The 20,899-nt window shown below is 38.8% G+C and overlaps 1 protein-coding gene across 10 annotated transcripts in view; it reads left to right on the top strand.

Annotated features, from left to right (window-relative positions):
• Nucleotides 1-20,899, top strand: part of ZMYM4 (zinc finger MYM-type containing 4) — a 142,956-nt gene that overhangs the window by 14,400 nt on the left and 107,657 nt on the right. For 2 of the 10 annotated variants that reach the window (XM_054512990.2, XM_045898112.3), the window contains exon 2: nt 10,599-10,660. The exons of 6 other annotated variants lie outside the window; for them this stretch is intronic. Coding sequence is in view for 1 of the 4 variants with exons in the window: in XM_064589482.1 (XP_064445552.1) it covers nt 5,648-5,659 (12 nt within the window). In the remaining 3 variants the exon portion in view is untranslated. Of the gene's footprint in view, nt 1-5,557; nt 5,660-10,598; nt 10,661-20,899 lie in introns of those variants that run through there. 2 more of the 10 variants (XM_045898113.3, XM_064589482.1) reach the window with 2 other exon arrangements.

Genomic DNA, 20,899 nt, shown 5'->3' with positions numbered 1-20,899 from the left:
ATTAGCATCAAAAAGAATAAAATAATTAGTTATCTATATTCTTTTGATTTAACTCCAGTAGTTCCTGAAAGTTTATTCCCTTTTTGGTCAAAAAGATGTGCCTAGGCTCATGCTTTATGTTACTATCTCAGACTTGGAATTAACTCCCAAGAAGCCAGGGAACCTTTCAGCAGGAAGTGGTAGTTACAGACTATAGTCTGAACTGAGATAAGCTTTTTCAAATTAGAGTGTTTTTTTGAGACTCTTATTGCTTGTGTTTTTCACACTTACTCAACTCACATCTGGCTTTTCCTTCTGTTTCCCCACTGAAATTCTCTTTAAGATCACTGAAATGACCTAATAATTACCAAGTCTAATGGATGCTTTTCAGAGCTTTTATTAGGTTTCTCTTAGACATCTGACCCTCTTGCCGTTCCCTCCTTGAAACGTCTCTCTTGTTTATAAGATGGCATTCTCATGGTTCTTTTCTTGAATTGCTTCTTTTCGGTCATCTTTGACTCTTTTTGCATGCCCAGTAAGTGTTGTTTCCTTGGCCTGTGTTTTTCTTGGGTAATCTCCTACAGTAGTTTTAAAACTATCAAATACACTGTGATTTCCTTTCTGCTTTGCTTCTTTTTTTGTATGTGTCTAAAACTCAAAATCTGTATTTCCAGATGTATAATTTGACTTGTATTGTGCTGTCTAACAGATAATGCTAATTCAGTGTGCCTAAAATGGACTCCATTCTTTTTGCAAGTACTTGCTCTCACAAATAGTGCCCCATTCCTTCTCTCCCTGTTTTTCTTTCTGTATTCTTTTCGTTATTGTCTTTTAGTCACCCAAGTTAGAAACCTGAGTCATCTTGCTTCTTCTCTTTCCCTTATCAATTCAGTTTTATTTGGTGAATCTTACTGAGATTACTTCAGATATGATTTTTTTTTTTTTTTTTTTTTTTTAAGATTTTACTTATTTGCGAGAGAGAGAATGAGAGACAGAGAGCATGAGAGGGAGGAGGGTCAGAGGGAGAAGCAGACTCCCTGCTGAGCAGGGAGCCTGATGTGGGGCTCGATCCCGGGACTCCAGGATCATGACCTGAGCCGAAGGCAGTCGTTTAACCAACTGAGCCACCCAGGTGCCCTCAGATATGATTTTTAAGATTTTATTTCTACTAATACCAGCCTAGTTATGGTACTCATTTTGTTTGCTTTGTCTTAGTTTCCTTGTCTTTAAAATTCTTCTGGCCCCGCATTGTCCTCTCCCGTTCATTCTGTATACCAGACTGATTTATCTTCAGAAATGAAAATCTGTTCATCAATATGGTAACAATTTGGCCCCCTTCATAATAATTCAGTTCCCCAGGATAGGTACTGTTCAGATTCTCTTCCTGTGGCAAGAAGCAGGTTGCATCACAGCTCTGACTCTCCTCTTAGAAATGTACTTTTCCTTCATGGGAGAGGTTTTTTCTGATTGTCTCTGCTACTGTCATGCTAGTCTTGGTAGGGGTCCTGCTTGGCCCTGCAGCCCAAATGTAGAGATAGAATCCTTGTTTAATTCTACCCAGCATAGTTGAAACCAGGTTGTGACTTTTAAAGATTTTTTAAGCAATCTCTATTTCCAATGTGGAGCTCGAATTTACGACCCTGAGATCAAGAGTTACATGCTCTACTGACTGACCAAGTCAGGTGCCCCCCAGGTTGTAACTTTTAAACAAGACTTTATTAAAAGTTGAGTATAGTAGGAGGGAATTAGAAAACCAACACAATAGTCCACCCCCCGCCCCAAATCTGTGGTTTTGCTTTCTGTGGTTTCAGTTACCCAAGGTCAACCGCAGTCCATCCGGAAGCAGATGGTCCTCCTTCTGATGTATTGTCAGAAGGTCAGTAGTAGCTTAACGCTGTGTTACAGTGCCTAGGTTGTTCACCTCATTTCATCTCATCACATAGGCATTTTATCATCTCATGTCAACACAAGAAGGGTGAATACGGTACTATATTTTGAGAGAGAGACCACTTAACTTGTATTATAGTATAGTGCTATACTTGTTCTATTAATGGTGTAAGTCTCTTACTGTGCCTAATTTTTTTAAAAGATATTTATTTATTTATTTGACAGAGAGAGGGAACACAAGTAGGGGGAGTGGGAGAGGGAGGAGCAGGCTTCCCGCCAAGGAGAGCCTGATGTGGGGCTCAGTCCCAGGACCCTGGGACCATGACCCAAGCCGAAGGCAGATGCTTAATGACTGAGCGACCCAGGCGCCCCTTACTGTGCCTAATTTATACATTCGACTTTATCATATGTATGTATAGTTGGTCCTTGAACAATATTGGGGTTAGGGGCACCGGTCCCCCCACAGTCAAAAATCTGCCTATAGCTTTTTAAAAATATTTTATTAATTTATTTTTAAAAGATTTTATTTATTTATTTGACAGAAAGTAAGAGAGAGAGCAAGAGAAAGCATAAGCAGGGGGAATAGCAGAGGGAGAGGGAGTAGCAGGCTCCCACTGAGCAGAGAGCCCAGTGCAGGGCTCAATCCCAGGACCCTGGGATCATGACCTGAGCCGAAGGCAGATGCTTAACCGACTGAGCCACCCAGGTGACCCTTATTTATTTTTAAATAATCTCTTCACCCAGTGTGGGGCTTGAACTCACAACCCCAAGATCAAGAGTCTCATGCTTTTCTGACTGAGCCAGCCAGGCACCCCTGCCTATAACTTTTGACTCCCCTAAAACTTAATTACTAATACCCTACTGTTGACTGGAAGCCTTAGTGATAACATAAACAGTTGATTAACACATATTTTGTATGGTATATGTGTTATGTATTATATAGTTAACAATAAACCTAGAGAAAAAAATAACGTGTGTGTGTATATATATATATTTTTTAGAGAGAGTCTGCAAGAGGTGGGGGGAGGGGTGGCAAGAGGGGCAGAGGGAGAAGGAGAGAATCTTAACATTGTTTTTCAGAGAGCAGAAATTGAGATTGAGGCTGGTGAACATACACATATACAGACACAAATTTGATTTATGGGAATCAGCAGATAGATAACAGCAGGGGACCCAAGGAGAAAACATATCATGGTGTATTCGTTTTTAATTAGCAATATACCTCAGAATCCCCTGAGGGAATTCTATCCCTGCTCCTTTACAGTACACAAATGTCTAGTCCCTATCTGTCCCAGACCTTCTGAAATAGATTAGGTGGAGGATTGCAGAGTAGGAACCACTATCATTGTAGGTTTTGGCCTTGGTTCTTACCATTAACATGGTTTTTGTTTCCTTACAGATAAAATAGAAATAAAGGTCTGTCTAACTTAGTAGGTTTCAGTAGGTTACTGCACAAGAAATATTAGCATACACTAGGTGGTGATTTCTAGAAGCAAAGGGGAGAGATTGGGTAGTGTCATGGAAGCCTTGGAAGTCATTGTTGGGAAGTGAATGTGAACATTACTTTTTTCTTGCCTTCCATTCTGTGTGACACTTGAATTATTTAAGAAGCAAATGTTTGCTCCAATTATTCCTTTCATTCAGCCCTTTTGTTCCCCTGAAATTGACTATGATGTTTTCTTTTCTTGAATTCCATTATATCATAGTAAGTTTCTTTTTTATATGATCTTCACATAGTTTTTCATAGAATTTATGTCAGAGTTGAAATATTTCTTTAAAGATAGTTACAGAAAATATGCATGCTTACTGTCCTTCAGTTTTTCTTCATGTTTGATGTCTTAACATGTAAGAGAAGTAGATATTTTCCTCACTAATTTTTGTATATGGAAAATAAATTTTAATGAAACAATATCTGATCATTATGAAGAAAAAAAAAGGGTGTCGTATCTAGTAACAAAGGAAGATTTATTTTATTTGTTTAATTGTCATTTGTTGGAAGAAAAGAATACAGAAAGACCCCAAAATAGTTATTTTCAGGGTTGTTGTAAGTGATAAGTTATATAGAAAAAAAGCTGCTTGTTTTGTGTGAGGAGTATAACTCTGCATTTAAGAGGTTTCTAGTTGGTTACTACCTTTTTAAAACCTTTGTTACGGAAATTTAAACTGTAAATGTAGAACAAATAGTTCAACTAATCGTCATGTATTTGTTATTTGTCTTCTTTAACAGTCATCAACTTTCTGCCTTTTATTTTTTTATCTCACATGTTTTTCCCTGTAATATTTTAAAGCAAATTGTAGACATATTTCATTTCACCTATTAATACTCAAAGCATGAATCTCTAACAAATGCTGTCTCTTTTTAAAAAAAATCATACTGTTACCACACTGAACAAAATCAACATGATTCCTTAATGTCACCTAATATTTGTACAACTTTGTTTCACAAAGTTAGTAGCTAAAACAAGGTTTGTGGGTTATGTCTTTTAAGCCTCTTTTAATCAGTAAATCTCCCCATTTTAAACACTGCCATTTATTTTTAGAAGACACTGGATGATTTGTTTTGCAGCATTTCCCACATCCTGGGCTTTGCTGCTTATATTCTAGTGTCATTGAACATGTTCCTCTATTCTTCATGTTTCTTGTAACTTGTAGAAGTGTGATTAGATTCAGGTTCAATTTTTTTTTGAAAGAATTCTTCATAGGTGGTGCTGTGTTCTTCCTGTGATACCACTAGTGAATCATGTTCGTCCTTGTTCAGGTGATGTCAGCTTAATCTGTATATTTAAAAGTTCCTGTTCAGTTTTTTTTTTAAAGATTATTTATTTGAGAGAAGGAGATAGAGTGTGCAAGAGTGTGAGTGAGCGGGGGAGGGGCAGAGGCAGAGGGAGAGAATTTTTTTTTTAAGATTTTACTTACTTATTTTTCAGAGAAAGCGAGCACAAGAGCACGCATACAAGCAGGGGGAGCAGCAGGCAGAGGGAGAAGCAGTCTCCCCACTGAGCAGGGAGCCCAGTGGGGGACTTGATCCCAGGACTCTGGGATCATGACCTGAGCTGAAAGCAGACACCTAACCAACTGAGCCACCCAGACTTCCCAGGAGAATCTTTTTTTTTTTTTTTTTTAAGATTTTATTTATTTATCTTAGATGGATAGATAGAGCATAAGCAGGGGGAACAGCAGAGGGAGAGGGAGAAGCAGACTTTCTGCTGAGCAGGGAGCCCAATGTGGGGCTCGATCCCAGCACCCTGGGATCATGACCTGAGTTGAAGGCAGACGCTTAACTGACTGAGCCACCTAAGGCCCCCTGCCCCGCAGGAGAGAGAATCTTAAGCAGACTCCATGGTGAGCATGGAGCCTGATGTAGGGCCTAATCTCACATCCCTGAGATTAGGACCTGAGCCGAAACCAAGAGTCGGACGCTTAACCTACTGAGTTATACAGGTGCCCCTCCCCTTCAGTTTTTTACCTGAGTGGTTTTAGCATTCATTGGTAGTTATTTCTTTTTTTTTTTTTTAAGATTATATTCCCTAAGTAACCTCTATATCCCGTGTGGGGTTTGAACCCACAACCCTGAGATCAAGAGTCGCAGGCTCCACTGAGTGAGCCAGCCATGCACCCCGATAATTATTTCTTGATTCACTATTTTATTAGGTATTATAAAATGATGGTTTCTTAAATCTTTTATTTTTCCAGTGTCTGTTATGATTATTTTGTAGAGAGCTTTCCCTTATCAACGAACAGTTGCCTTGAAATATGTTAATACAACATAAAGACAAGACAGATGGAAAAAAAGGTAAATGCTTGATTCTTTTGTCATTTTTTTTTTTTAAAGATTTTATTTATTTATTTGACAGAGAAAGACACAGCGAGAGAGGGAACACAAACGGGGAGTGGGAGAGGGAGAAGCAGACTCCCTGCCGAGCAGGGAGCCCGATGCGGGACTCGATCCCGGGACTCCAGGATCATGACCTGAGCCGAAGGCAGTCGCTTAACCAACTGAGCCACCCAGGCGCCCTCTTTTGTCATTTTTTTTAAAGATTTTATTTATTTGAGAGAGAGTGAGAGATCATGAGCAGTGGGGAGGGGCAGTGGGAGAAGCAGACTCCCTGCTGAGCAGGGATCCTGATGTTGGGCTCGATCCCGGGATCCTGAGCCAATAAACCCCGACTGAGCCACCCAGGTGCCCCCTCTTTTGTCATTTTTAAGAATGAGTTGAAGACTTGGAGGCTTCCACAAATGACCAATGAGGATTGTTTTTTGGAGTAAGGGGAATAAAGGTGGTATCATGATAAATCATTACAAATAGATTTTTATATTTATTGTATGTCAGTCTATTATGCCATGTTTGGTGGGTAAAAGCCTCTTTACGTTAGCTCTTGAGTCATTTTGTCATGACTCCAGTAGTCTTTGATAACTTCCTTGTTTTCTGGTGCAGGATGAATCAGGCTCATCAGTATAATTCCTACTCCAGACCTGAAATCAGCCATTTTTCCCAGAAGGTCTGGTTCCTTTTAGTGGGAAATGGTATTTAGAGACCCTAACACTTGATCACTTTTTAAAGTCGTATCATCTTAAATTTTAGATTTAGAAGGGTTCTTTGAAATTTCTACCCGGTGTAGGAATCTGTGTCCTCTAAGTGTTTTTCACATTCATAATTAGATTCATTTGAAGACCATTTAAAAAGGTTAAATGACAAAGACTCTCATGTTGAGTATCATCTCTACTTTATGTTACTTAGAAATCTAAAATGAAACTAATAAAAGTTAAAAATAAGCTATTCATGGCAAAAGTAATTAACTGTCAGAAATCTCTGACTTTGTTTCTAGAAGCTATAATTCACACTGAGGATGTAACTGCCAAGAATCATGTATCAAAAAATCTTGTATGGGCAGATACAAAACAAAAGTTTTAACAGTTTAGAGGAACTGAAGTTCAGTTGAACTTGGTACACTTCTAGAAAAACATTATCATCTTTCACACTTTCATGGAACATTTATGGAATTTAATCATAATTGACACATAATTCATACTTCCAGAAAAAATGTAGATTTTAAAACCTTAAAATTTAGAGACTGCATTCTTGACCACAATGCAATAAAGCTGAAATGAGTAAAGTCAATTAAAACAACCCAACCATTTGGAAATTTTAGAACTTGTAAATAATTTTTGGGTTAAACAAGTTGAAGCTGACTTTAATTACAAACTGTTGAGAATATAACAGTGAGTATGTCAGTTATACCTCAATAATCATAGTAAGAGAATGTAACAGAGCAAACCATATCACAACTTGGAATGTGAGCAGGCTATAAAGAATATATTTTGTATTAAGTGCTTTAACGTTAAAAAGAAAAGAATTGCTATTTAACTGTATGTGTTAGAACAATGAGGAAAGCACAAGGGAATTAATAAAGTTGAAAATAAAGTGTGGGAAAAAATGAATTAAGTAGAAAATGTATGGACTGATAAAACTAGGAGCTGATTCCTTGTGAAGTGACCAATAGAGTAAACAAGTTACTGACAAGTCTAATTGAGGAAAAGAAAGGAAAACAAATAGTGTTAAGGAGAAGAAAAGCTATAATAACCATAAATAGTTGGGGGTAATATGTTGGACTTTTTGAGGTATAATTAACTCAGTCCTTTAGATGCAATGGAAGATTTTCTGAAATAAGTTACTAAAATTGATTCAAGAGGTAGAAAACCTGGAAAGGCCAATACCATTTAAGAAATGGCCATTAATGTCAAAGAACAGCCCAAGTTTGTAATTTTTCTTTATACCATTGAGGAATATCCATTTTCATGTTTTTAATAATATTTGCCAAAATAGAAAAGATCTTACATCAAGATGCTAATAAAGACCTTGATATATTTAATATTCATTTTCTGTTAATAAAGTCTCTTTTTATAAAACTAAGAATAGAGGGTCTTTCACATAATAAAACGTGTTAGAATCCAGCAGTCACCCTTGAAATTTAGGAAGGATGCCTGCTATTATCATAATTATTTATTACTGTTCCGGAAGTTCTAGGGCACAATATAGTTAGATGAGGAAAAGAAACGAGAGTTGTAAATCTTGGAAAATTGGAGAACAAAATTATGATTATTTTTTCTGATGATACATTTATTTTCCTGGCAATCTCAAGAGTATCAGTAGAAAATATTTTAGGGCTCAGAAGTAAAAATTCAAAAATGAAAGCAATCTGGCGGAGAAGAAGAAAAATGTACTAGGATTATAACGGGATAGTAAAATGTCTAGTTACAATATTAAAATATTTTTAAAAATCCTATAAAATTTAATAACTTTGACTATAAGTAGTTGGAAAATAAAAGACTGATTCACAAAGTAATACAAAACTAAATTCCTTGGGATAAAACTAATAAATATGAGACTTGACAAGAGTTTACCTAAGGACATGGTAATTAATAATAATAATAATAGTTACAACAACAACTAATCTTTATGAGCATTGTTTTAAGTACATGTCTTGACTCCAGAAAATGACTTTATAATACAATGTTATGCCTGAGGGTAACAGAGAGGTAAAGTACCTTGTCAAAGGTATATAGGTGCTAGAATAAGGGATAATGGGATTGGAACCCACTCAGGCTGTGTGACTCCAAACTCCAAAGAATCTGTAACCATTATGCTTTGATGGCTCCTAAAAAAAAATAAGTGATACGCCATATTCCTGGATCGGAAAATCCAATATAATAAAAATACACGTCCCATAACATTAATATTGTATCAGTCAGTAATCCAACAGGATTTTCTTTTTCTTTTTCTTTTTGATGGTGAGGAGGGTAGACTTTGAGAAAACTGATGAAGTTCATTAGGATTTATAACTATGTGAAAGCTAGCCAAAACAGTTTTGAATTAGAAGACTAATGGGAGGGGCTCCTGGGTGGCTCATTCGTTAAGCGTCTGCCTTTGGCTCAGGTCGTGATCCCAGGGTCCTGGGATCGAGCCCCGCATCGGGCTCCCTGCTCGGCGGTAGGCCTGCTTCTCCCTCTCCTGCTCCCCCTGCTTGTGTTCCTGCTCTCGCTGTCTCTCTCTCTGTCAAATAAATAAAATCTTAAAAAAAAAAAAAAGAAGAAGAATGGGAGAGTGGAGGAGTAGGGGAATGGTGGGTACCTTGTTCTACAGGATCTTGAATATAATACTGCTATAGGAATACTTAAATTATTACAAATAAAGAGATTCATGTCTGTATATAAGAATATATAGAATAAAGTTATTCTTTAAATTGTGTTTGGACAGTTTCCTGGTCATTTGGGCAAAAAATAAAGTTAAATCTTTTCCTCCAGATACCAAAAGAAATTTATAGGGATTGAATATATGGATATAAGAAAATGAAGCTATTCCCCAAAGCATGGGGCACCTGGGTGGCTCAGTTGATTAATTGACTGCCTTCGGCTCGGGACATGATCCCATGTCCCAGAGCCTGCTTCTCCCTCTCCTCTGCCTGCTGCTCCCCCTGCTTGTGTTCTCTCTCTCTCTGTCCAAATAAGTAAAATCTTCAAAAACAAAACAAAACAAAACAAAACAAAACCATTCCCCAAAGGAAATATAGGTAAATATAACAAACATCTTGATACGGGGAATGCCTTTTTGAGCATAAACCAAAAAAAGATAATTCAAAAGAATAATAGATTTGCCTACATTGAAAATATTGTCACATTTTTAAAGAGCAAATGTGTTTGAACTATCTGATGATCAGAAGTGACGTTTCAGAAGAATGGGGTACTGGGCAGATAACCACTTTAGGAGTCATTTTAGAATTCCTCAGGGCTCCACATCCCTAATTTCCATCCAGTCACAATTCATGCTTCCATTCAACAAATGTTTGAGTGTCTGTTATGTACAAGGAACCATTGTAGGAACTGAGGATACAGTAATGAATAAAATGGAGAGCATTTCTGTTCTTACAGAGTTTATATTCTGTTGATGGGAGAGAGATCTGTTAAATAATGAATGTAGAGCATTTAAAATGGAACACTACTATAGAGAAACATAAAGCAGAGAAAGACGATACATTGTGCTATGGTGGAAGGGGCATTGCCATTTTAAATAGGGTCATTTAAGCAGAAATCTGAAGGAAATGAGAAAGCCATCATGTGGGTATCTAAGAGTAGGCAAATCCCAGGTAGAGGTAACAACAAGGCTAATGGTTGTAAGGCAGGTGAATGCTGTGTATATTTATGATATAAAATACCAAAGAGGTGGTAGCTGAAGGTGGGTGAGCAAGGTAGTGAGTGGTAGGAGAGGCGATCAGGAAGATAACTAAATAGAGAGGGTCTTTTAAGCTGTTGTAGTGACTGTAGTGTACATTGTTGGATGTTTCACAGCATCCCTGGCCTCTACCCACTAGATGTCAGTGCAGCTCCCCAGTTGTGATAACCAAAAATACCTCCGGATATCACCAGATTTTCTAGATTTTGGGGGGCAGAATTGCCCCTGCTTGAAAGCCACTGTTGTACCTTATGGCTGTAGTCCCTTTTGGGAAGGCTTGGAGAAAGATTTATGGTGTGTACTTGTGGTAATGGTGCAGAGCCCTCCTTCAGGTGGACTCAGTCTCTCCTCCATCACAAGAGGCCGTGGGTCTGTGACTTGACCAGGTCTGGAAACTGGGCAAATGTCTGTGACTTTCACTGTGATGACTCAAAGCGGTTTTGGGCCACCAGATTTAGACATTTTCTGTTATATAGTTTAAACTGCCCATCTATTTCATTCCTAGGAACATCGTGATCAATTAGCCACTGCCAAAGATCCCTGCGGGCCAAAGCATTCTGATTGCCGGTACGTCCCTGCTGCCCTTATCTCTGGAGTGAAGTGCTGCCCCTTGGCCTCTGCTGCTTTGGGATCCCATCATCCTCAGTGAAATCAGGGAGCCCACCTCAGTGGTGAAATTCCCTGCAGTCATAACTGACTTAAAAAAGAGAGCAGCCACACAGCTTTCCAATATGTGGTGCTTCCCTCACTAATTATAGTGTCTTCTGGGCCTTCTCAGGGAATGCAGTTGGGTAGTAGGTGTATAGTTTGCAGAGGATAAATCCACTTAATATTCCTGTCTCCCTGAGCCTTTGGATTTCCTCTTCCACATAATGCCAGTGAAACTTTAGTATCTTAACCTCATTAAATATTCACTGTCATTGTTAGAATAATTTTGATTTGCATTTCCTTAATGATTACAGCTATATTGTTGAGTATGTTTCCATCAACAAGTGTGCTGTTAGAGGTTCAGCAACTTCAGCTGCACAAGTTACCACATCAAATTCAGAATCTGTAGAAGCTCACTCATATTAATGAATTCTAACCTCCTTGGTCTAATACCTGTATTAGCATCTGTTTTCAACACACATCCCCTAGGTTTTTTCCTTTACATATTAACACAATTTTGGCATTTTTTAGTGTATAAGCTGTTTTCTCTTGGGTTCTCTGTGTACCTGTTCCTCTATAACATGCTGAAATTTGAACCTAGTTAGGGGTCTAGCGTCAATAGGGTTGATTGTAGTTGGTCTTGAGGAGAATGAGCATCCTCCTTCAAGTCATTTGCTGAACATACAATGTCACAGGACTTTCAAGCAAAGGAAAGTTTCTGTCTTTAGATACAGAAGGGTAGGTTACTGCCACTGGAGGTTTGAAATTATTTTTTTCATTCTGATTCAACCACATGTTCCCATTTCAAGTTTCAGGGTCCCATATATTTTCCTAGTCATTGCTCTTACTTTCACATGAGAAACTTGGTGAAACTATGAATTCATCTAATGTTATCATTCAGCTATTTGCACAATAAAATTTTGCCTTTGATTTTTAGCAATATCAACCTGTAGTTATAAGAATTAAGAGATTTTTTAAATACTGCATAAAAGTAGTTTTTTTTCAGACTGTGATTTAATCTGATAGTTCATGGATTTGAACTTGTTTTCCTGTGTACTTGTTCAAGACCACACAGAGAATCCATCTCATGTAACAGACCTTATAGTTATCACTGCTGCATTAACAGTCAAGTACAGCAGCCACTTGGGGTCCCAAGGCACTTGCTTCAGTTGGCACTTTATCACAGTCAACCACATCAACCATAGCTTGATAATTGCGATGCCACTGCATGCCAGGGATTACTAGTATCCTATTTCCTGTGTAAGCCAGAGGGCACAACCAAGCCAATATCCAGATCCCATCTTTGTAGGTCTGTTTACTGTGACCACTACCAGTATCAATTCTATATCAGTCAGATGTCAGAAACCACACAGTAATTTGAACAGGGTAAGTTTTAATAGCGGTTTTTTTTTTTTTTTAAGATTTTATTTATTTATTTGAGAGAGAGAATGAGATAGAGAGCATGAGAGGAGGGAGGGTCAGAGGGAGAAGCAGACTCCCTGCTGAGCAGGGAGCCCGATGTGGGACTCATCCTGGGACTCCAGGATCATGACCTGAGCCGAAGGCAGTCGCCCAACCAACTGAGCCACCCAGGCGCCCTGAACAGGGTAAGTTTAATATAAAGAATTATTAACCAGTAACAGAGAAGTAACCCTAAGGGGAAAGAGAACTTTAAAGCATACACAGTAGTAGGTAGAGGAAGCAGCTACTACTTCTAGGGCTGAGGCACAGTAGCAGGAATAGAACAGATTTGGAAGATGCCCCATTTTCTGACTTCAAGGCTGAAATTCAGATCTTGTTGAAGAGGGTTGGGTCACACTGGATGATGGAGAAGTTTGAGGTGCCACAGATTTTTGCTGTCAAGCAGGAAACCCCCTTTTGGGGTGCTGAGAAAAGTCACTAGGCAGCTTTTTTCTGAACCTGGCTGAGAAGCCAGCTGGGACCGTGGCATAATTCTCTGGGAAGTGTCTGGCCTGTAGGAGTGCTGCTGAAACTTGGTGAGCTGCCCTCAGGGGTGCTGACAGAATTTTCTGGGAAACTACCCATGGGGTTGTGTATGTGTCACTGAGACTTGATGGGAAATTGGTGCCTGGGGAGAGGGCCGTTGGATCTTTTGCACACCTCTGTCCTCCACTGAAACCAGCAGATTAGAGCACACTAATGGGAAGAGAACTCACTTCTGTCTGGAGTATTCGTCCAGTGCCATCTGCTGACAAAGGTTAACATTTTGTCAGCTGGCAGAGAAGAAATGTTTATAGGTACCAGCTTCATTATCACAAAGCAGGGTAGAGAGAAGTGGATTTGGAGTTGAGAGGCAATATATTTATAATTGCTACATTCAGATATTTACATTTCTAGTACTCTTCATTCTTTTGGGTAGACCCTGATTTCCATGTGGTGTCATTTTTTTCTTGACAAATATACCTTCAATATTTGTTTGGTGGTGATGAATTCTTCCATCTGAAGAAGGTACATCTGAAAAATCCTTTATTTTGCCTCTTAACCAGTAACAGAGAAGTAACCCTAAGGGGGAAAGAGATAAATAAAATAGTTGTAGAAAATACATAAACTTACCATTTTATAAGTGCACAGTTTAGTGATAATAAATACGTTTGTAATGTTGTGCAACCATCTGCACTTTTCTTGTAAAATTGAAACACTATACCCATTAAGTGATAATCCATATTCCCACCTACCCCCAATCTTTGGCAACTACCATTCTACTTTCTGTCTCTATTTCGTTTAGTATAATCTCCTCAAGTTGCATCTGTGTTGTACCATGTTAGTGTTTTTATCATGAGAGGGTGTTATATTTTGTCACATGCTTTTTCTGCATCAGGTGTGAGACAATCGTGTATTTTTTTCCCCTTCATTCTGTTAATGTGTATTGTGTTGATTCATTTTCATATGTTGAAACATCCTTGCATTCTAGGAATAAATTCTACTTGATCATGGGGTGTAAGTTTGAGAAAGATTGGTATTTTTCTTTATTTTGTAGTGCCAATGAAGCTGTCAAGTCCAGGACTTTTCTTTTTCAGAGAGTTTTGTTTACTGATTCAGTTTTCTTACTAGTTACAGGTCTATTCAGGCTTTCTATTTCTTCATTATCTTTTTATTTATTTAAGGATTTATTTATTTGAGAGAGAGAGAGAATGAGCAGGGGGAGGGGGAGAGGCCGAGGGGGATGGACAGGGACAGGCAGACTCCCTCCTGAACTCAGAGCCCCATGAGGGGTTTGATCCCAGAACCCTGAGATCATGACTTGCGCTGAAGTCAGATGCTTAACTGACTGAGCCACCCAGGTGCCCCTATTTCTTCATAATTTAGTTTTGGTAGGTTTTGTGTTTCTAGGAAATTGTCCATTTCATCTAGGTTATCCAATTTGGTGGTGTAAAATTATTCATAGTACTCTATTATAGTTCTATTCATTTCTGTAGAACCAGTAATGTCTTCGCTTTTGTTTTTTATTTTAGTAATTCAAGCATTTTCTTCTCTTTTTTCTTAGTCTCTACAGAGCTAAAGTTTTATCAGTTTTGTTGATATTTAAAAATACCAGCTTTTGGTTCCATTAATTTTTCTTTGTTCTTTTTCTGTTCTCTATTTTTATAATTTCTGATACAATCTTTTTTATTTCCTTTCCGCTGTCTGCTTTGGGTTTAGTTTGTTATTTTTCTAGTTCCATAAGTTGTAATGTTACATTGTTGATAGGAGATCTTCTTTATTTTCCCTCTTTTTTATTTATGGTAGGTAAGTGTTATAGCTGTAAATTTTTTCCTTAGCATTGTTTTTGCTGCATCCCATAAGTTTTGTTATGTTGTATTTTTGCTTTCATTTGTCTCAAGTATTTTCTAATTTGCCTTGTGATTTCTTTTTTGGTCCTTTGCTTGCTTAAGAGGGTATTAATTTACACAAATTTGTGAATTTTCCCATTTTACTTCTATTACTGATTTTTAACTTCATCCTGTTGTGGTTGGAGAGGATATTTTGTATGATATCTGTGTTTTTAAGTCTGTTGAGACTTTTTTTTTTAAAGATTTTTAAAATTTATTTATATGACAGAGAGCAAGCACAGATAGGCAGAGTAGCAGGCAGAGGGAGAAGCAGGCTCCCCACTGAGCAAGGAGCCCGATGCGGGGCTCGATCCCAGGACCCTGGGATCATGACCCGAGCTGAAGGCAGTTTCTTTTTTTTTTTTTAAGATTTTTTTTTTTTTTTGACAGAGAGAGAATGAGAGAGAGAGCACATGAGAGGGGGGAGGGTCAGAGGGAGAAGCAGACTCCCCGCCGAGGAGGGAGCCCGATGCGGGACTTGATCCAGGGACTCCAGGATCATGACCTGAGCCGAAGGCAGTCGCTTAACCAACTGAGCCACCCAGGCGCCCCTCTTTTTTTTTTAAAGATTTTATTTATTTGAGAGAGAGAGAATGAGAGACAGAGAGCACGAGAAGGAAGAGGGCAGAGGGAGAAGCAGACCCCCTGCTGAGCAGAGAGCCCGATGCGGGACTCGATCCCGGGACTCCAGGATCATGACCTGAGCCGAAGGCAGTCGCTTAACCAACTGAGCCACTCAGGCGCCCCCGAAGGCAGTTTCTTAACCAACTGAGCCACCCAGGCGCCCCGAGACCTTTTTTTCTTTTTAAATATTTATTTATTTCAGAGAAAGCAAGGGGGAGTGAGCATGAGTGGGAGGGGCAGAGAGAGGGAGAGAGACTCTCAACCAGACTTCACGCTGAGCACAAGAGCCCTACTCGGGGCTCGATCCTATGACCCTATGACCCTGAGATCACGACCTGAGCTGAAACCAAGAGTCAGACACTTAACCGACTGTGCCACCCAGGCAGTCCAGTCTGTTGAGACTTAATTGTGGCCTAACATATGGTCTGTCCCGAAAATATCCCACATGCACTTGAAAAGAATGTATATGCTGATGTCATTCGGTAGAGTGTTTTGTATATGTCTATTAGGTCTAGTTGGTTTATTGTGTTGTTAAATTCTTCATTTTCTTATCTGTCTCCTGTATGGTTGTTCTATCCAATATTGAGAGTGGGGTATTGAAGTATCTAATTATTGTAGAACTATTTCTGTCCTTAATTCTGTCAGTTTTAGCTTAATATATTTAATATATTTTGATGGTTTGTCATTAGGTATGTAAATGTTTATATTTGCTATATCTTGCTGTATCAGACTGTTTTATTCATATATAATGTCATTTGGCAACCTTTGAGGTTCAGGCTATCTTGAACAATGTTAGTGTAGCCAGCCCTGCTCTCTTTTGGTTAGTATTTGCATGGAATATCTTCTCCTGTTCTTTTACTTTCATCTTATCTATCTTTGGATCTAAAGTGATTCTCTTGAAGACAGCATATAGTTGGATTATGCCTTTTTTTGTTTTGTTTTTAAAGGTTTCATTTATTTATCAGAGAGAGAGAGAGAGCGTGCTAGAGAGCCCAAGCAGGGGGAGAGTAGGCAGAGGGAGAAGCAGGCTCCCCACTGAGCAAGGAGCCTAGTATGGGACTCCATCCCAGGACCCTGGGATCATGACCTGAGCCAAAGGCAGACGTTTAACCAATTGAGCCACCCAGGCATCCCTGGATTATGTCTTTTTATTAATTCAGCTGATCTATGTTTTGATTGGAGAGTTTTAAGAACTTTAATTACTGATAAGGAGGGACTTCTATCATTTTGCTGATTGTTTTCTATATGTTTTATAGCTTTTTTGTTCCTCATTTCATGCATTACTTTTTTGTTAGATATTTTTTGTAGTGAGATGTTTAAATTCCTTTCTCATTTTATACTCTGTATATTCTAGAGCTATATTCTTTGTGGTTACCCTGGGGATTGCATTTAACATCTGAAAGTTACAACACTAATTTGAATTTATACCAGCTTAATGTCAATAACATAGAGTGACTGCTTTTTTATAACTCCAACCCTACCCCTTTGGTTATTGATATCACAGACTTAAATCTTTATACATTGTATGCCCCAAAACACGAGGTAGACGTTCTTTAGATTGCATTAGTCTCTTAAATCCTGTAGAAAACAACATTTGGAATTACAAAACAAAGTTAGAATAATACTAGCTTTTATTTTTTGATTTTTGGGGAAAGTTTTTATTTATTTATTTATTAGAGAGAGAGAGCTTATGAATCGGGGAGGGGGCAGAGGAAGTGGCAGAGGGAGAGGAAGACTCCCCACTGAGCAAGGAGCCTGAGATCATGACCTGAGCTGAAGGCAGATGCTTAACCAGTTGAGCCACCCAGGTGCCCCAGTACTAGCTTTTACAGTTGCCATGTATTTACCTTCATTGAGATCCTCTTTTCTTCATATGGCTTTGAATTACTGTTTACTGTCTTTTCATTTCACACTGCTGGACACCCTTGAGCATTCTTTATCTGAGAATGTCTTAACTTCTCCCTAACTTTTTTTTTTTTTTTAAAGATTCCATTTATTTATTTGAGAGAGAGAGAATGAGAGACAGAGAGCACGAGAGGGAAGAGGGCAGAGGGAGAAGCAGACCCCCTGCCAAGCAGGGAGCCCGATGCGGGACTCGATCCCGGGACTCCAGGATCATGACCTGAGCCGAAGGCAGTCGCTTAACCAACTGAGCCACCCAGGCACCCTTCTCCCTAACTTTTGAGGGACAGTTTTGCCAGATATTGGAATCTTGTTTGACTATTCCTTTTTTTTTTTAAGATTTTACTTATTTATGAGAGAGAGAGAAAACAAGCAGGGGGAAGGGGCAGAGGGAGAGGGTGAAGCAGGCTCCCTGCTGAGCAGGGAGCCCAACACGGGGCTCGATCCCAGGACTCTGGGATCAAGACCTGAGTTGAAGGCAGATGCTTAACTGACTGAGCTACCCGGGCACCCCTGATTATTTCTTCTTTTAGTACTTTGAATATATTAGCTTACTGGTTTTTGGCTTCCAGCATTTCTAATGAGAAACCTGTGCATATACTTCTTGAGGATCCATTTTATGTGAATCATTGCTTTCTTGCTACTTTCAAGATTTTTTGTCTGTGGCTATCCAAAGTGTCTGTGTGAATTTCTTTGAATTCGTCTTATGTGAGGTTTGTGGATATTTATATTCATGTCTTTCATCAAGTTTGGGGAAGTTTTCAGTTTATTATTTTTTAAAAATATTCTCCCTGTCCCTTTCTCTCTCTCTTCTTCTGGGACTCCCACGGTGTGTATGTTGGTCTGCTTGTTTGTGTCCCTCGGGTACCTAACTCTGTTAATTTTGTTTCTGTCATTTTTCTTTTTGTTCCTTAAACTTGGTAATTTTCATTGTCCTATCTTCAAGTTTGCTGATTATTTCTTCTGCCTGCTCCTATCTGTCTTTAAATCTCTCTAGTGAATTTTTCATTTCAGTTACTGTACTTTTCATCTCCAGAATTTCTTTTTGGTTGCCTTATAGGCTTTTTTTAATCTATGGATATTTCTCCTTTGTTTATTATTATTATTTTTTATATCTATATTACATCTTTTATTTCAGATTATGAGGAATTTACATTTTTTGAAAAGATTTTATTTTATCCACTTGACACAGAGAGAGAGAGAGAGAGAGAAGGCACAAGCAGGGAGAGTGGCAGAGGGAGAGGGAGAAGCAGGCTCCCACTCAGGCTCCCAACATGGGGTTTGATCCCAGGACTCTGGGATCATGACCTGAGCCGAAGTAAGATGTTTAACTGACTGAGCCACTCAGACGCCCCTCTACTTTGTTTATACATTGTTTTCTTATCTTCCTTTACTTCTTTGAGCATCTTTTTTTTTTTTTTTTAAAGATTTCATTTATTTATTTATTTGACAGAGAGAGACACATCAAGAGAGGGAACACAAGCAGGGGGAGTGGGAGAGGGAGAAGCAGGCTTCCTGCTGAGCAGGGAGCCCGGGCAGACGCTTAACTGACTGAGCCACCCAGGCGACCCTTCTTTGAGCATCTTTAAGACAGTTACTCTAATGTCTTTGTTTAGTAGGTCTACCATCAGGTCTTTTTCAGGAATAGTTCCTGTTTATGTTTTTCCTTTGTATGGGTCGTGTTTTCCTGTTATTTGTGATTTTTGTTGTTGTTGAAAACTGGACATTTCAGTCTAATAATCAGAATCTCCCCTTCTTCAGAATTTAAAAAAATATTTCGTTATTTTGATTGTTGTAGACTGTCTTTGTAGTTAGGATCAGCCAGAGGTGTCAGTTTAAGTTCTTCTCAGGTCTTTTCTCAGTCACTGCTTTTCCCTGGATATGGAGGGTCAGTTTCTAATTTCTTCTGTATGTGCAGTTGCTTTTGAATGTCCTATTCTTTTTAATGTCTGGCTCCCAAAGGGGACAAAAGAAAAAAATGAAAGGGAGGGGAAGGATACTGGGCAGAAGGGGAGGGGCCTGTAGCAATGGGGGTTGGTGCAACCAAAATGGCCACTGTGATCAGAAGCAGCAATGAGGAATTAGGGCACAGATCCCCAATACTTGGAGGACCAGATCATTTTTGCCCACCCTAGCTCTCACAAGCTGCTTCTGGAAGGTATGTTCAGCTGCCTGCCCTGTAGTTGGAGATGGAGGATGGATAGCTACTACCCTGCTAAGAGCTGAAATTGACCCAAAATTTCCCTTACAAACCTACCCCCTAGAAGTTGCATGCCTTCAATGGACTCTAGAGTTCCAAAAACAGTTGTATAAGATAGATTATGCCTGTGTCATTGTGGTCTAGATGGGGAGACAGAATCCTGGTGCTTTCCTACTCTTCCGTCATCTCAGAATCTCAATAAAGTTGACCTTTGAACAACATGGGTTTGAACTTCATGGGTCCACTTATACTCAGGTGTTTTTTTTGGTAAGATTTTATTTATTTTTGAGGGAGAGAGCATGCGAGTGCAAGCGCATGAGTGGGGGGGAGGGGCAGAGGGAGAAGCAGACACCCACAGAGTAGGGAGCCTGATGCAAACTTGATCCCAGGACCCTAGGATCATGATCTGAGCTGAAGGCAGTTGCTTAACTGAGCCACTCGGGTGCCCTATACTCAGATTTTATCTGATAACACTGTACAGTACTGTAAATGTAATTTCTTTTCCTCATTTTCTTAGTAATGTTTTATCTAGCTTACTTCACTGTAAGAATATATAGTATATAATACATTTAATATACAAAATATGTATTAATGGACTGTTAATGTTTTCTGTAAGGCTTGCAGTATAGTCAGCTATTTGTAGTTAAGTTTTTGGGGGAGTCAGAAGGTGTGTGTGTGTGTGTGTGTTTTAAGCTTTATCTATTTTGAGAGAGAAAGAGCACGTGTGGGAGTAGGAGCAGAGGGAGAGAATCTTTCAGGCAGACTTCCCGCTGAGCAAGGAGCCCATGTAAGGCTCCATCCCACAGCCCATAAGATCATGACCCAAACCGAAACCAAGAGTTGGATGGTTTTTACAAACAGCCACCCAGGTGCCCCTGTCTGTGGATTTTTGAATGGGGGTGGGGTCAGTGCCCCAACCCCCATGTTGTTCAAGGGTCAATTGTATTTGTTAGTAAATTTTGAGAGAGATTGGTTGTGAGAGAGAGTTGGGGAAGGGGATTGCAGCTGCCTGCTATTATGATTAACTTTACACTTGGAAATCTCAGAATACTCTGCAATGTTCTCATTTACTCATTTCCACATAGTACTATTAGAGAACTGTATTGGAGTGGCATATTTTTAGCTTAATTAAGTATATTGTGGTTATTTTTGAATATTTTATTTTTATTCTAAAGACAACAGTCATTTTAGAGGATTTGAAAGATTTAAAAAAGTATAAAGATAAAACTCTTGTAATATTACTACTCAGTGTATTTATAATTATGTGTATATTTATCTTGCATGCATATATGTATTTTATTTTAGAGATGAACACATGGTAGCTTAAATTCTTTTGTTCATGTTTGGTGTATAGTTGTATATAAACACAAGTATCGATTCCTATAAGCACCACCACAAATAGGATTAATAACAATTCTGTTGCTCCAAGAAATTCCTACGTGTTATCCCTTTGTTGTCATATTCTCCATTCCCTCCTAACCACTGGCAACCACAGTTTTATTTTCTGTCACTGTAGTTTTGTCTTTTTGAGAATGTCATAAATGGACTCATGGTATTTTTAACATTTTGGGACTGGCTTCTTAGAATCAATACTTTATCACT

The sequence above is a fragment of the Mirounga angustirostris genome, unplaced genomic scaffold, assembly GCF_029215605.1.
Source record: "Mirounga angustirostris isolate CCGP_5_RB_7025 unplaced genomic scaffold, mMirAng1.0.hap1 SCAF_4, whole genome shotgun sequence".
In the NCBI taxonomy this organism is placed as follows: Eukaryota; Metazoa; Chordata; class Mammalia; order Carnivora; family Phocidae; genus Mirounga; species Mirounga angustirostris.
Note: the sequence above shows the minus strand (reverse complement) of the source record. Positions and strands in the feature narration are given on the sequence as shown.